This window comes from Oncorhynchus tshawytscha, linkage group LG31, assembly GCF_018296145.1.
Source record: "Oncorhynchus tshawytscha isolate Ot180627B linkage group LG31, Otsh_v2.0, whole genome shotgun sequence".
Taxonomy (NCBI): Eukaryota; Metazoa; Chordata; class Actinopteri; order Salmoniformes; family Salmonidae; genus Oncorhynchus; species Oncorhynchus tshawytscha.
In genome coordinates, this window is record NC_056459.1 from 4544250 (window position 1) to 4560262 (window position 16013).

The 16013-nt window shown below is 43.6% G+C and overlaps 1 protein-coding gene across 2 annotated transcripts in view; it reads left to right on the top strand.

Moving 5' to 3' along the window:
• The window catches only part of LOC112229933 (mediator of RNA polymerase II transcription subunit 30), a 34480-nt gene that overhangs the window by 11648 nt on the left and 6819 nt on the right, over positions 1 to 16013 (top strand). The window contains exon 4 of one of the 2 annotated variants that reach the window (XM_042309952.1): positions 909 to 1267. The exons of the other annotated variant lie outside the window; for it this stretch is intronic. Within the exon in view, the coding sequence (XP_042165886.1) occupies positions 909 to 950 (42 nt within the window). The 3' untranslated portion in view covers positions 951 to 1267. Of the gene's footprint in view, positions 1 to 908; positions 1268 to 16013 lie in introns of those variants that run through there. 2 annotated transcript variants of the gene reach the window in all.

A 16013-nucleotide genomic window follows, 5' to 3' on the forward strand; every position in this document is an offset into this window, starting at 1 on the left:
CGTTTGTCGAGATCGGTGTGGAAGAACTTGATTGGCCTGCACAGTGCCCTGACCTCAACCCCATCAAACACCTTTGGGATGAATTGGAACGCCGACTGAGGCCCCGGCCTAATCGCCCATTAGTGCCCGACCTCATTAATGCTCTTGTGGCTGATGGCAAGCAAGTCCCCGCAGCAATGTTCCAACATCTAGTGGGAAGCCTGAGATGTTCGACGCAGTAGGAAAGGTAGGTAAAGAGTAGAGTATTTTAGGGTATAGGAGGTACACTGGAGGAGCTCCAAAATAAATGACTCTTCCATGGTAATGTCTTGCTGCTTTATGGGCCGTCCTGTGTGTGAGTGATAGCCTGCTCTCGTTATGTTGATTGGGGGAGAGCGAGAGAGATGCATTAGCCATAATTCATTGCCACCTAATGGTCTGCGATTGCTCAATCTCTGAGCAGCAGACCTTTTGTACAGCAGATTGTGATTGTACATATCAATTCCGCTTTCCTCTCCTCTGCTCCAACGAGACACACAAACTATGAAGCGCCCAAGTGACCACAAATTAGATCCTTAATGAATGCCTTGCATTAGTGCTTGCACGCCAATTAATGAGAGGAAACAATGAATAGGAAAACAGACCAATTGAAATGTATCGAATTGAAATTCTGAAGATGTCTGGCAGACAGGCATTTTCGTCCCATCTGTCTCCTTTTCCGTCCAAGAAGGACCCCTGAATGACTGCGTTTTCTGCAGAACGGATAATGATTCACTGGGCTCTCAAGAGTACTTGATAATCATTCCATCTGGGATATGAGGCTGCTGCCCTGTCATCTCCCCATCACTCTTTCCCTTCCCTCCTCCTGCTTCACCCTCCTCTACCCTCATTCCTTTCCTCCATCTTTCCTTCTCTTCTCCCCCCAACAGATCCTAACTGATGACCAGTTCCTACGGGGGTGTCACAGTTAGTACCCGGGACCATCCCCAGTGCCTCTCCATTGCAGCCCAGCCATCACCACTCGGCCAGCCTTTGATTTAATACCAGCCTAAGTGTGAATAAATTCCTGTCATAGCCCATTAAGGGGGCCTTGGAGAGATCTGGCCTGTTATTAATTCTCCACAGCTCCTCTCTTTCTCTCTCCATCTCTCCTCCTCTCTCGTCTTCCTCCTTCCCTCACTCTATCCCTCGCTTGTACGCACTCCCTCGCTTTTCTTAATATCCTGTTAATTACAGCGTCCGTCCTCTTTATTCAAATGAGAAGGTGAGAAATTAAATGCAATGGATATTTGTAATTCCAAATAGGGGAAGGGTGAGGGGGGGAGGGGTAACTGTTGTGGATAATGAATTCCAGTGGTATTGGCAGGTTAGCAGCGTTATCTGAAGAGCAGGGCAGGATCTGTGGAGGCCTGATGATAAACAAACAGAGACCTGGATGGTAATGAGACTCACTCGGAGAGAGGTACAGTTGAAGTCGGAAGTTTACATACACCTTAGCCAAATACATTTAAACTCCGTTTTTCACAATTCCTGACATTTAATCCTAGTAAAAAAATCCCTGTTTTAGGTCAGTTAGGATCACCACTTTATTTTATAATGTGTAATGTCAGAATAATAGTAGAGTGATTTATTTCAGCTTTAATTTCTTTGATCACATTCCCAGTGGGTCAGACGTTTACATACACTGAATTAGTATTTGGTAGCATTGCCTTTAAATTGTTTAACTTGCGTCAAACGTTTCAGGTAGCCTTCCACAAGCTTCCCACAATAAGTTGGGTGAATTTTGGCCCATTCCTCCTGACAGAGCTGGTGTAACTTAGTCAGGTTTGTAGGCCTCCTTGCTCACACACGCTTTTTCAGTTCTGCCCACAAATTTTCTATCGGATTGAGGTCAGGGCTTTGTGATGGCCACTCCAAGACCTTGACTTTGTTGTCCTTAAGCCATTTTACCACAACTTTGGAAGTATGCTTGGGGTCATTGTCCATTTGGAAGACCCATTTGTGACCAAGCTTTAACTTCCTGACTGATGTCTTGAGATGTTGCTTCAATATATCCACATAATTTTCCTTTCTCAGGATGCCATCTATTTTGTGAAGCGCACCAGTCCCTCCTGCAGCAAAGCATCCCCGCGACATGATGCTGCCACCCCGTGCTTCACGGTTGGGATGGTGTTCTTCTGCTTGCAAGCCTCCCCCTTTTCCCTCCAAACATAGCAATGTTCATTATGGCCAAATAGTTATATTTTTGTTTCATCAGACCAGAGGACATTTCTCCAAAAAGTACTATCTTTGTCCCCATGTGCAGTTGCCAACCATAGTCTGGCTTTTTTAATGGTGATTTTGGAGCAGTGGCTTCTTCCTTGCTGAGTGGCCTTTCAGGTTATGTTGATGTAGGACATCATTAAACTGCTATCATTACCATCACCCTACTACCCATACAACTACTATTTGGAATGATAAACAACAATGATAATAGAAATAATAGTAATAGCAATAATACTAATAATAAGTAAGTTACTATTTACTATGCAGATGTTATTATTCAGTGTCCCTCAGGCAAATACATACTGCAAGAGGAGCCATTGCTCCTTTGCCCATGAGTATATTTAGTTTTTCCTCTGTGTTAAGTAAGTTAACATTTGGAATAAATGTAGTCATTTCTGTGAATAATGAATCTATTGGTGAGGAATATTTCTCACAGTAAAGGAGAAAGGGCATCTCTGTTTCTACCTCCCCTGTCGTGCAGTGACCACATACATGCTCCTCTTTGGGTAGCCATGTCTTTTCATGTCCACCGGTTTCTATTGCCAATTGGTGGTCACTCAGCCTGTACTTGGCAAGGATATGTCTCTGCTCCGTATCTCTGACAGAGTAGAGATAATCAGCCCAATTCATATTCTCTGTTTAGGGTCAGATAGCAATTCAGTCAGCTTTGGGATATTGTTTCGTTTTTCCAATGTTGTAAATATGAGTCCTTTTGATTGGTTCATGGTTTTGTTTATTGGAATTCTTTCTTTTGAAGCAGTGCTGGTGTCAGCTTGGTTGGTGATGTCCAACACCAGCTGACTGAGAGGGCTCGTTCCTGGGCTCAGCTTGGTTGGTGATGTCCAACACCAGCTGACTGAGAGGGCTCGTTCCTGGGCTCAGCTTGGTTGGTGATGTCCAACACCAGCTGACTGAGAGGGCTCGTTTCTGGGCTCAGCTCTGGGGTTTGAAGTGCTTTCAATTGCAGACTTGAATTCGGACTTGAATTTAGATGTAGCAAAAAAATGTACGATCTTTTCTGTATTTTCATTACGGCCCAATTCTGCCCTACATGCATTGGTGGATTTCTCTGGGCTTGCAGAATTTTCTGGCATAAATCTGCATGTAGGGCTTCAATTTGATGTTTGTCCCACATTTTAAAGTCCAGTTTATTGAGTTGCCCCCAAACCTCACTTCCGTAAAGAGCTATTGGTAGGATTACACTGTCAAATATTTTGGTCCAAATTCTAATTGGGATGTTCTGCAGGCTTTTTCTTTGAGTGCATTCACTGCCATATTAAAGTTTCCTGATGCAGATATGGTCAGACCAAGATATGCGTACTTTTAGTGTGTTCAATTATGGTGTTGTTCAGGGTGAATTTGTGTTTCTGACATATGATCCCCCCAAAAACAGGATTTTCATATTATTATTTTTGATTGTACTGCCAGGGCCCAATTATGGCAATGTTGCTCTAGAATATTAAGGTTCTGTTGAAGACCTTCTTTGGTTGGTGATAGAAGTACCAAGTCATTAGCATATAGCAGGTATTTTACCTCTGTGTCAAATAGTGTGAGTCCTGGGGCTGGAGAATGGTCAATAAAGCAAGCAAAGATTTTGCCCTCTTTTTTTTGGTGGTGTGTATAGTGTATATATTTTTTGATGGTGTATTAATTAGTGTGTATAGTGTATATATGGTCAGTAGTGCGACGGTTGGGGAGAAAGCCAATTTTACATTTACTTATTACATTTTTTTCGTGATGAAAGGTTTGAATTCTTGAATTCAAAATGCTACAGAAAACCTTTCCAAGTTGCTGTTTATGCAAATTCCCCTGTAATTATTGGGGACTGATTTGTCTCCACTTTTGTGCTTGATGTAAAATGTAAAAATAATAATTTCTTACCCCCCTTTTCTCCCCAATTTCGTGGTATCCAATTGTTAGTAGTTACTATCTTGTCTCATCGCTCATTGCTCGGGAGAGATGAAGGTCGAAAGCCATGCGTCCTCGAAACACAACCCAACCAAGCCGCACTGCTTCTTAACACAGCGCGCATCCAACCCGGAAGCCAGCCACACCAATGTGTCGGAAGAAACACCATGTACCTGGCGACCTGGTCAGCGTGCACTGCACCCGGCCCGCCACAGGAGTCGCTAGTGTGCGATGAGACAAGGATATCCCTACCGGCCAAACCCTCCCTAACCCGGACGACGACAGAGGCGCGAACCCAGAGTCTCTGGGAGCACAGCGATGCAGTGCCTCAGACCACTGAGCCAACCGGGAGGCCCCCCATGTTGAACAATTTAAGCACAGCATTTTGAAACTCGGTTGTGCTGTTTTTCAGCATTTCATTGCTGATGTTATCTAGACCACAAGCCGCCTTTGATTTAATAGATTTGAGCTTTTCATTTAGTTGTTTTGCTGCTTATGTTTTTCATTTGACATTTGTCTTAGGTGTTTTCTAATTGTTTTACATTCATTATCAGACCACTTTTCAGAAACATTTAGTTTTTTTGTTTCTGATGTTGTATTTCTTTGGTTTTCTCAAATTTAGTTTTGATGCTGCTTTTTGGAATATGCAGTTGATGTTTTGAGTAGCCAAATTGACACCATCTTTATTGTTTTGGTATTGTGAGTTATTGAACAACTGTATATTTCAGTTCAATGTATCTCTCTGCACTGTTTGGAGCCCATCTGTACCATTGGTTTATGTTGTAGAGTCTATTGGGCTGTTTTTTTTAATGAATGTTGCCTGTTAATTTCTTCAGAAACACGTTGATCTGACTGTGATCTGACAGTGAATGCACTAATGGAGGAGAGGTCAATGTCAGTGTCTCTCAACTACTTCCTCTCTCTCTCTCAACTACTTCCTCTCTCTCAGCTACCTCCTCTCTTTCTCTCTCGACTACCTCCTCTCTCAACTACTTCCTCTGTCAACTACTTCCTCTGTCAACTACTTCCTCTCTCTCAACTACCTCCTCTCTCTCAACTACCTCTCTCTCTCAACTACTCCTCTCTCTCTCAACTATTTCTCCTCTCTCTCTCAACTACTCCTCTCTCTCTCAACTCATCCTCTCTCTCTCAATTTTTCCTCTCTCTCTCAACTACTCCTCTCTCTCTCTCAACTATTCCTCTCTCTCTCTCAACTTCTCCTCTCTCTCTCTCAATTCATTCCTCTCTCTCTCTCAACTACTCCTCTCTCTCTCTCAACTATTTCTCTCTCTCAACTACTCCTCTCTCTCTCAACTACTCCTCTCTCTCTCAACTACTCCTCCTCTCTCTCTCAACTACTCCTCCTCTCTCTCTCAACTACTCCTCCTCTCTCTCTCAACTATTCCTCCTCTCTCAACTCATTCCTCTCTCTCAACTACTCCTCTCTCTCTCAACTACTCCTCTCTCTCTCAACTACTCCTCTCTCTCTCAACTATTCCTCTCTCTCTCAACTATTCCTCTCTCTCTCAACTACTCCTCTCTCTCTCAACTTCTCCTCTCTCTCTCAACTACTCCTCTCTCTCTCAACTACTCCTCTCTCTCAACTTCTCCTCTCTCTCTCAACTCATTTCTCTCTCTCTCAATTCCTCTCTCTCTCAACTTACTCCTCTCTCTCTCAACTATTCCTCTCTCTCTCAATTCATCCTCTCTCTCTCAACTACTCCTCTCTCTCTCACTTCTCCTCTCTCTCTCATTCATTCCTCTCTCTCTCAACTACTCCTCTCTCTCTCAACTACTCCTCTCTCTCTCAACTACTCCTCTCTCTCTCAACTACTCCTCTCTCTCTCAACTACATCCTCTCTCTCTCAACTTCCTCTCTCTCTCAACTACTCCTCTCTCTCTCAACTACTTTTCTCTCTCTCAACTTCTCCTCTCTCTCTCAACTACTCCTCTCTCTCTCTCAACTACTCCTCTCTCTCTCTCAACTACTCCTCTCTCTCTCAACTACTACTCCTCTCTCTCTCAACTACTCCTCTCTCTCTCAACTTCCTCTCTCTCTCAACTACTCCTCTCTCTCTCAACTACTCCTCTCTCTCTCAACTTCTCCTCTCTCTCTCAACTCTCCTCTCTCTCTCAACTACTCCTCTCTCTCTCTCAACTCTCTCTCTCTCAACTCCTCTCTCTCTCTCAACTTCCTCTCTCTCAACTACTCCTCTCTCTCTCTCTCTCAACTACTCCTTCTCTCTCTCTCTCAACTACTCCTCTCTCTCTCTCAACTTCTCTCTCTCTCTCAACTTCTCCTCTCTCTCTCAATTTCTCCTCTCTCTCTCTCAACTTCTCCTCTCTCTCAACTACTCCTCTCTCTCTCAACTATTCCTCTCTCTCTCAATTCATCCTCTCTCTCTCTCAACTACTCCTCTCTCAACTACTCCTCTCTCAACTCTCCTCTCTCAACTTCCTCTCTCAACTACTCCTCTCTCAACTACTCCTCTCTCTCTCTCTCAACTACTCCTCTCTCTCTCTCAACTACTCCTCTCTCTCTCTCAACTACTCCTCTCTCTCTCTCAACTACTCCTCTCTCTCTCAACTCTCCTCTCTCTCTCTTTCTCTCTCTCTCAACTACTCCTCTCTCTCTCTCAACTTCTCCTCTCTCTCTCTCTCAACTTCTCTCTCTCTCTCAACTACTCTCTCTCTCTCTCAATTCCTCTCTCTCTCTCAACTACTCCTCTCTCTCTCTCAACTACTCCTCTCTCTCTCTCAACTACTCCTCTCTCTCTCTCAACTACTCCTCTCTCTCTCTCAACTACTCCTCTCTCTCTCTCAACTACCTCTCTCTCTCTCAACTTTCCTCTCTCTCAACTTTTCTCCTCTCTCTCTCTCAACTACTCCTCTCTCTCTCTCAACTTCTTCTCTCTCTCTCAATTCATTCTCCTCTCTCTCTCAACTACTCCTCTCTCTCTCAATTCTCCTCTCTCTCTCAACTACTCCTCTCTCTCTCTCAATTCATTTCTCTCTCTCAACTTTCCTCTCTCTCAACTACTCCTCTCTCTCATTTACTCCTCTCTCTCAACTACTCCTCTCTCTCTCTCTCTTTCTCCTCTCTCTCTCTCTCAACTCTCTCTCTCTCTCTCTCTCTCTCTCTCTCAACTTCCTCTCTCTCTCTCTCAACTACTCCTCTCTCTCTCTCAACTACTCCTCTCTCTCAACTACTCCTCTCTCAACTACTCCTCTCTCAACTACTCCTCTCTCAACTACTCCTCTCTCAACTACTCCTCTCTCAACTACTCCTCTCTCAACTTCTTCTCTCAACTACTCCTCTCTCAACTACTCCTCTCTCTCTCAACTCCTCTCTCTCTCTCAACTACTCCTCTCTCTCTCAACTACTCCTCTCTCTCTCAACTATTCCTCTCTCTCTCAACTATTCCTCTCTCTCTCAACTACTCCTCTCTCTCTCTCTCTCTCAACTACTCCTCTCTCTCTCTCAACTACCTCCTCTCTCAACTACTCCTCTCTCAACTACTCCTCTCTCTCTCTCAACTCCTCCTCTCTCTCTCTCAACTCCTCCTCTCTCTCTCAACTACTCCTCTCTCTCTCTCTCAACTTTTCCTCTCTCTCTCTCTCTCAACTACTCCTCTCTCTCTCTCTCTCAACTACTCCTCTCTCTCTCTCTCTCAATTACTCCTCTCTCTCTCTCAATTCTCCTCTCTCTCTCTCTCAACTACTCCTCTCTCTCTCAACTACTCCTCTCTCTCTCAACTACTCCTCTCTCTCTCTCAACTTCTCCTCTCTCTCTCTCAACTACTCCTCTCTCAACTACTCCTCTCTCAACTACTCCTCTCTCTCTCTCTCAACTACTCCTCTCTCTCTCAACTACTCCTCTCTCTCAACTACTCCTCTCTCTCTCAACTACTTCCTCTCTCTCTCAACTACTTCCTCTCTCTCTCAACTACTTCCTCTCTCTCTCTCTCAACTACTCCTCTCTCTCTCAACTACTTCCTCTCAACTACTTCCTCTCTCTCAACTACCTCCTCTCTCTCAACTACCTCCTCTCTCGCTCTCTAGACTACCTCCTCCCTCTGTCAACTACTCCCTCTGTCAACTACTCCCTCTCTCAACTACTTCCTCTCTCAACTACTTCCTCTCTCAACTACCTCCTCTCTCTCTCTCGACTACCTCCTCTCTCAACTACCTCCTCTCAACTACTCCCTCGCTCTCTCTCAACTACTCCCTTCAATTTACTTTATTGGCTTGACGTAACAATGTACATATTGCCAAAGCTTTCTTTGGATATTTACAATATTAAGATAATAAGAATCAAAATTGACAACAGTAACCAAGGGTCACAATAAGCATACAGTAGAGGACATATGCAGTTTCTCTACCCATCTCTCTGAACCCCAACCTCTCCCTCGCTTTCTCTCAACTACTCTCTACCTCTCTCAACTACTCTACCTCTCAACTACTGTCTCTCTCTCTCAACTACTGTCTCTGTCTCTCAACTACTGTCTCTCTCTCTCAACTACTGTCTCTCTCTCTCAACTCTCTCTCTCTCTCTCTCTCTCAACTACTCTCTCTCTCTCAATTTCTCTCTCCCCCTCTCTTGGGCCAGCAACCGAAATGCAGTTAATCCCCAACAGCAACTGCTCCCGGGCTCTGATGATATGGCTGTTGGGTTAAATGCGGAAGACACGTTTCAGTTGAATGCATTCAGTTGTACGACTGACTAGGCATCCCCCTTTCTATCTCTCTCTCGCTACATGCATTAGCAGGCTGTTCACAGGAGGTGCACAAACCTCCATGTTATTATCAGGCTCATATGTAGCCCATTAGAGCAGCCAGGGGCTTTTTAATTGGTGAACAGGAGGTCAGAGGGGAAACGCGGTGCATCGCTTGTTGTTGAAGGATCAGAGTGCTGTGTTTGGAATGAGAAGGTTTTCCAGCAGTTTCTAGTGCTATTAATCTCGAGTGAATTCCCCAATTCTATTTTCAATTTTGTTAAACTGTTTAAGGAATTTGTAATCAAGTTGACTGGAGTTTTTTTTCTTCTTCTCAAAGTGGGTTTGGATTCGTTAACTACAGCAAGGCTGGCTGAAAGTCTTACTGGTTAGAAAGAGGAAGGACTAGGCAAACAGTACAACTGTTTGTCTATCTTGACCTTGGTTACGCCACCAGGTTGACAGATTTGGCTGCCGGAACACCGTGATCCCTACCTGTTAATAAATGGATCCTGTGAACTTTAGATCTGTTGTTGCGAAGAGTAAATCGGGCCAACGACTGGAACCTTCTGGGCCGACAAAAACAAAAAGGGACACTTTGCCACCACTCTCCCCAAACCCTGTTCTCGTTCCACTTGCATAGGAGGAGCTAAAATAACATCTCCAGTCGGTTGAGACTTTAAAGTAGAATTACACCGCCTTTTCATCCTCCCAGATTTCCGCCTGCCTCCTTTTTTTCTCTTCACGGTTGCGTATAAGATCTAGCCCAGATGCTGTAAGCCCCTGACAGCTGAGGCAGAGATGAAAGAGCCCGGCTCGTTGGCACTGAGATGGAGGGGGGGGGGGCATTACCGAGCAAATGCCAGCCTAAATCCCCTTACACCTGCGAGCTCTCCAAGCTAACCCTCTACATTTTTACTTTTTAGTCATTTAGCAGATGCTGTTATTGTCATGCAAAAGTCTGTCGGTCTCGCGGTAATTGACATATTTTACATCTCCAGGCCTCCACTCATACTAGTTGCTGATGCGCGCCTTTTGAACAAATCAATTTAATATACACCATCACAATAAATCCATTGTTTATTTTAGACAGGACTAAAGGATAATGATGATATGAAGAAAATGTATTTCAGAAGAACAGAATATGACTTGGCCTACTGCATGTTATCTGTCTAAGCGCCGTGTCATGGGCTGTAGGCTCGTTTATTTAACAGACAAGATATGCTAATAACCCCCATGCCATTATTTTATAGTAAGAAGAATATCATTTAACTCACTGCTCTTGTGGCTGAATGGAAGGAAGCCCCCACAGCAATGTTCCAACATCTAGTGGGTGGAAAGCCTTCTCAGAAGAGTGGAGGCTGTTATAGCAGCAGAGAGGTGACCAACTCCATATTAATGCCCATGATTTTGGAATGAGATGTTCGATGAGCAAGTGTCCACATACTCTTGTTCATGTTGTGTATGTTCTTTTGCAACTCTGACTCTGCCGTAAGAGGGTTACTCCAGATGGGCAAGTTCCTTCCCTTTTGTTCTTATTGTTTCCCTTACTGGATTCTTCTAAACCTATGATCTCTCTCTACTCTTCTCCCAATATTATCCGAAGAGATGATGAGGGAGGACTATTAAGTTGTTATCTAATGAGACTGGATGTTTAATTTAAAAAAAAACTTTGATTTGAAGGCATCATCTGTATCATCGAAAGTCTTCCCCTCCCTCATGTCTCCACTGTCCCGCTTATCTACTTTTCTGCCTGATCACTGTGCAAATGCTTTTATTTGAAGGAACTTGTCGTGGGCGCTTGGTATTGAACCCACAACTTTTGGAGTTTCTAGTTTCCGAGCACAATTCTCAGACCATTTGCACCATCTGAACCCTATATACAAGCTAATCATCTCACAGGCCCCCCAATCGCAACAGGGCAGGTTTCTTCTTGTGCTTCTAATTTAATTATTGCTTATCAATTCACGCCCCGGGCACACAACCTACACTCTACCCTCATCAGCCTACTCTGGCTTTGAATCCTAAACACTGCTTTCAAGATGGGATGAACTTTTCAACTCTGGGATTACACATTTTCTGTACTGAAAATACATGTATGCCCCTTTGACTGTAAAGTAACTTAAAACGCTGATGTGAGAGTGGATCCCCTGGTTTTGAATACTTAACGTATTCCAAAGAACGCATTTGTAGTACAAGCGCTTAGGTCAGACGAAATGTGCCTACTCGCCGTTGTTCTGCAAGTCACGTTATCCAGCACAAAAACAGTTATACATCATATGCAATGGGCTGTGTTTGGCCCCGCCATTTGGTTTTAAAGAGAGGGTGTGAAATGGCAGTTTTGCCTTTGTGGCCCTCATATATAATCACAAAGCAGAGCCCAGTCAATACCGCTACCTGGCGGCAGGTCAAGTGCTGCAGAGGGCCGGGCAGGGTGAAGAAGGAAAAGAAAAGCAGCAGAATCAATGGGAACTGTTCTGCCACAGTCAGCTGACACTGCAAGCTTTCCAGCTCAGGGCTGAGGACATATTGAAAGGCGTGGTGTATGCAGAGGATGACAACATGGCCATTGTATTTCTGCCAGTGAGCAGTGGAAGCCGTTATCTTCCCCACCATACCTTGGGCCCTTGTCCTCCTGGGAGGCCCATGTCAGCTAGTGTACACTTGGGCAGTTAAACTTTCTGGCTTTTTTTTTAAGGGAGAGTTTATCAATTAAATGAAGGGAATTAACCCTTTACACTCATGGAAATTGGCCTATATGGATAGGGCAAAATGTAAATGTTTATTACGGAGGAAATAATAACCACGGTACCAATGGGCTCCCGAGTGGCGCAGCGGTCTAAGGCACTGCATCTCAGTGCTTGAGGCGTCACAACAGACACCCTGTTGCGAATCCAGTCTGTATCATAACCGGCCCTGATTGGGAGTCCCATAGGGCGGCACACAATTGGCCCAGCGTTGTCCGGGTCTGGCCGGTGTAGGCCATCATTGTAAATAGGAATTTGTTCTTAACTGACTTGCCTAGTTAAATAAAGGTGTAAAAAAAAAATATATTTTTTAAAAAGATGACCGTTTGGAGATTATGGGAAAATGATCAGACCAAAGGTGAGGACACAACAGTTCACCTGAAACAAAACTTTAAATGAAACATTACTCTGTTGATTTGTATGTGCGTTTTACATCTACTGTTCTTTTCGCCACATCTGTTGATTACAAAGTCTAAAAATACTCTGAATACATTCAGTAACACGGTAAGAATATTCCTGGAACACGCGGGGTAGGTGCAACATACAAAGAACAGGAAGGCTGTTTATGCTCCCAATTCACCACTTTGTTAACAACGTTTCGATCCCAAACGGATTTCCGTCACGTCAAAGAGACGGGAGTGCTCCCAACTCAAAAGATACACATTCCTCTTTACATGACGCATGGTTGGTGTGGAAACAATTCACTTTTGCCCATAGTCAACCATAATGAAGCATACCGGATTATATACATACAAATGGGTCCGAGTTATAACCTAGGCAACAGTATGACCATTGGCCGCGGTGGCCGTAGATATAATTAGTCACCTAATTCAAAAACAACTTGCGTACCTCTAATAATTTGATATCAATTAGATTGGCACATGTAGCAGATACAGAAAATCTAATATATACATATATACAAAATGCCATGTTCGGGCAGGTAGCGTTCTCCTGGCATCCGCCGAACCCAGTATCTCCGCACCTCCTAGGAGCCTTAACATGTTCGATACCAATGTATGTCAGAGAGCTGATGTCGTGACGAGCCTCCATGAAATGCGCAGCCACAGGGCTTCTCTGATCAAGAGTCCTGATATTACTCCTGTGTTCTGCTATCCTTGTTTTCAGAGCTCAGTTAGTTTTTTCCTACACAGCATAGACCACAAATACACTTGATCAGGTATACCACATTTGTTGGAGAATAAGTAATGACGCCCTTTAATCTTAATGGCCTTGCCCGCAATGGGGTGATTGAACGTTGTGCATTTGTTCGTAAAGTTACACTGGTTAGATCGGCCACATCTCTAATTACCATTCGTCTCATTGTCTAGGTAGGTGCTCTGTCACTCTGTACTACAGATCCTGCATATTTGAGACTGTACTGGCTTATGGGGAGACTCTTTTTCAGGGGTACAGGGTGGAAGCTATCTTCGCGTAACAGGGAATTCCTGCTGTTTGGCTTCCCGTATAGGTCCGCATTAAAACCACCCTCTCTCCCTCTATATCAAAATGTCCAGAATACTTGTTTCATGCACACAAAGGTGATCGTGAATTTCAGAGGTTCAGTATTGATGGAGTGGAATTTATGAAGTTTGCTGTGCCCTAAAATCGAAGGAATGTCATCAATTAAGTGTTTCCAGAGCTTGATATGGTGCAAGAATGGATTGTTAGGGCTGAAAATCACATTCTATTCGAACAACCCCAAATACAGATTGGCATAATTCAGTGCCATTTGACTCTTATTACATAATTTTACTCTCTTGTTTGTGACCGAATCGGTCTTATGTAGCAAAATTTGAAATGGTGTGTTTTTTTTTTTTTTTACATTGAATAAAAGTAGAGACAGAAAATGGTATATCATACACTGCAGTTGAGGAACAATGAGAAAGTAATTCTGCTTTGAAAGTTGATGAACTTGTAACCTCACTTTTGAGAAAATGTTCCTTGAATGTTTTGGTACCTACTGGAGAGCTCTTCTTTGTCTACACCCATTCAGCATCGTTCACACCCTCTTAAGCCTTACCCCCGCCCAACTATTTAAGGATTCACATGTGAGGCCATGTACTAAGCAACCAAAGATTTCAAGACTAAATGTTGGTTTATACTACGGGTGTATTCGTACATTGGAGTGCCAGAGTGCGCTCTGGGCATTCGTAAATTTAGAGCGTTGTCAGATTGTCCGTTCGTAAATGTTGAGTGTTTCGCTCTCGGAGCGTTCAGAATACACACTGGACGTTCTGACCGTGGAGTTGGGTTGATCCGAGTGTTCTGACCTAACTGCAGCAGTCAAGCGCCCAAGCTAACTGGCTAATGTTGGCTAGCTTGCTAGCTACTTCCAGACATAACAGCGAGAACAGCTCACTCTGACCGTTTTAGTAGCCCTAGCAGAGCTGATTAGGCTGTTTTTATGTTATCTAGAGCGTTAGTGACTGTAACTGTGCTGCTGGCAACATTTAATTATGCTTTTATGCCAATACCGGCCATGTTCAACGGCATTGAGCCTTCGTAAATGTATCAGTTAGTTACCAGCTATGTCTATCGACAGTTGTCATGAACATTCTATTGAAATGGTTACTTGCATAGTGGAGTCTTTGGATTAGACATGTGGCTAGATAGCTAAACAATGAACCATAATCCCAACTCATAACGTTACTACCCTGCATGAATCTGCAGGTAGCAAGCCAACCAGGTTCAATGTTAGCTAGCTAACATTAGGGTATAACTAGCAATGCAAATGGCTCTGAGATATGAATATTAATACACAGATCATACATGTAACGTTAGCTAGCGAGCCAGCCAGAAAATGTATTTGACAAAATTAGAAACATGAAATATCTTGAAAATGTAGCCAGCCAGACTATCTATCTTGTTCTCTTTTTGACTCCCTCTGCATATTTGCAATCAAAGGCCAGAATGTTCTCCATCTCCTATCAGCTATCATACTCTAATTCCCCCGGGCCTTCCACTGATTTCAAAACTCGGTCCTCCAGGAAGTGGAGAGCAACACTTTGATATCTTTAAAAAAAACTGCGTTAGAAAGGATTACCGACAAATACTGACCAGCTCATAGACAGAAGCGGGCAACATGGCAGACCAATCATATCTCTTGGCATGTCCAGCCAGTCCATTATCTCAGCCTATCATGGTTAGCAGGAAGGTTCCTGTCTTTTTTCATGGCTAAACCAACTAGTCATTTTAAAAAATTGTCTGGATGAACGCTTTAGACTCCGGTGTTACCCAGAGGAATGGCTGTATGACACACAGGACTGTTACAAAAATATGACCCAGGATGACATCCTCACTCACAAACCACCCTCTGACCAACGAGTCCAATGCTTCCTTCAATACTCCCCCCTCGGCAAACAGTTCAACCATATCATAAAAATAAAAAACGCTGTCACATCTTGAGCACAACTGGAAAAGATGTTTAAAAGAACCCGCGCAGGTAGTCTTTAGACACACCTCCAACTTCAGTCAAAGGGTGGGGAGGTCTGTCGGTCTCTTCTACCGGTGCCACTTAGCACCTGCCGGGACGGTAATTACAGATGTGGCCGATGTACCCAGTGTAACTTTACGAAACAAATGCACAATGTTCAATCACCCCATCGCGGGCAGAGCCATTAAGATTAAGGGCGTCATTACTTATTCTCCAACAAATGTGGTATACCTGATCAAGTGTATTTGTGGTCTATGCTGTGTAGGAAAAACTAACTGAGCTCTGAAAACAAGGATAGCAGAATACAGGAGTAATATCAGGACTCTTGATCAGAGAAGCCCTGTAGCTGCGCATTTCATGGAGGCTCGTCACGACATCAGCTCTCTGACATACATTGGTATCGAACATGTTAAGGCTCCTAGGTGGGGTGCAGATACTAAAAACAGACCTGCAGTCATGAGTCATGACCACACTAAAATTCCATGTGACCATTGAGTCACGGTAATTTCCTTTTATATACTCTGGACATGCGTCGGTAGTACCCAACTTGCTAACTACCATTAGGGCCGAATGGCCTGGTACTCAGGGTTCTATTGTCCCTCTAACTACTCTGGCATCAATATAAATGCTATCGGAAATCACATCAAACAATTGTAATTCAAACAGTAGACCTATCATACTTTTAAAACTCACCTCACTGTGATGGTCAATTTGGAGAAAGAAGTTCAACAGCAGGTTGAAACAGTGTAAAACATGGTTGTTTGTGGATGTTGTTTCAAAGCCTAACAACAAAATGGACAGCGCTTTCTAAGGTGATGATTCATTCAAAACACCCATATGCATATTAGAACGTATGCATATGCATAGCCTTATGAGCCCAAACACAAGAGAAAAAAATAAATATATATATATTTATCCTACTCCTGCATATTATGCATGGCAAAAAAAAAAAAAACTAATTTAAGA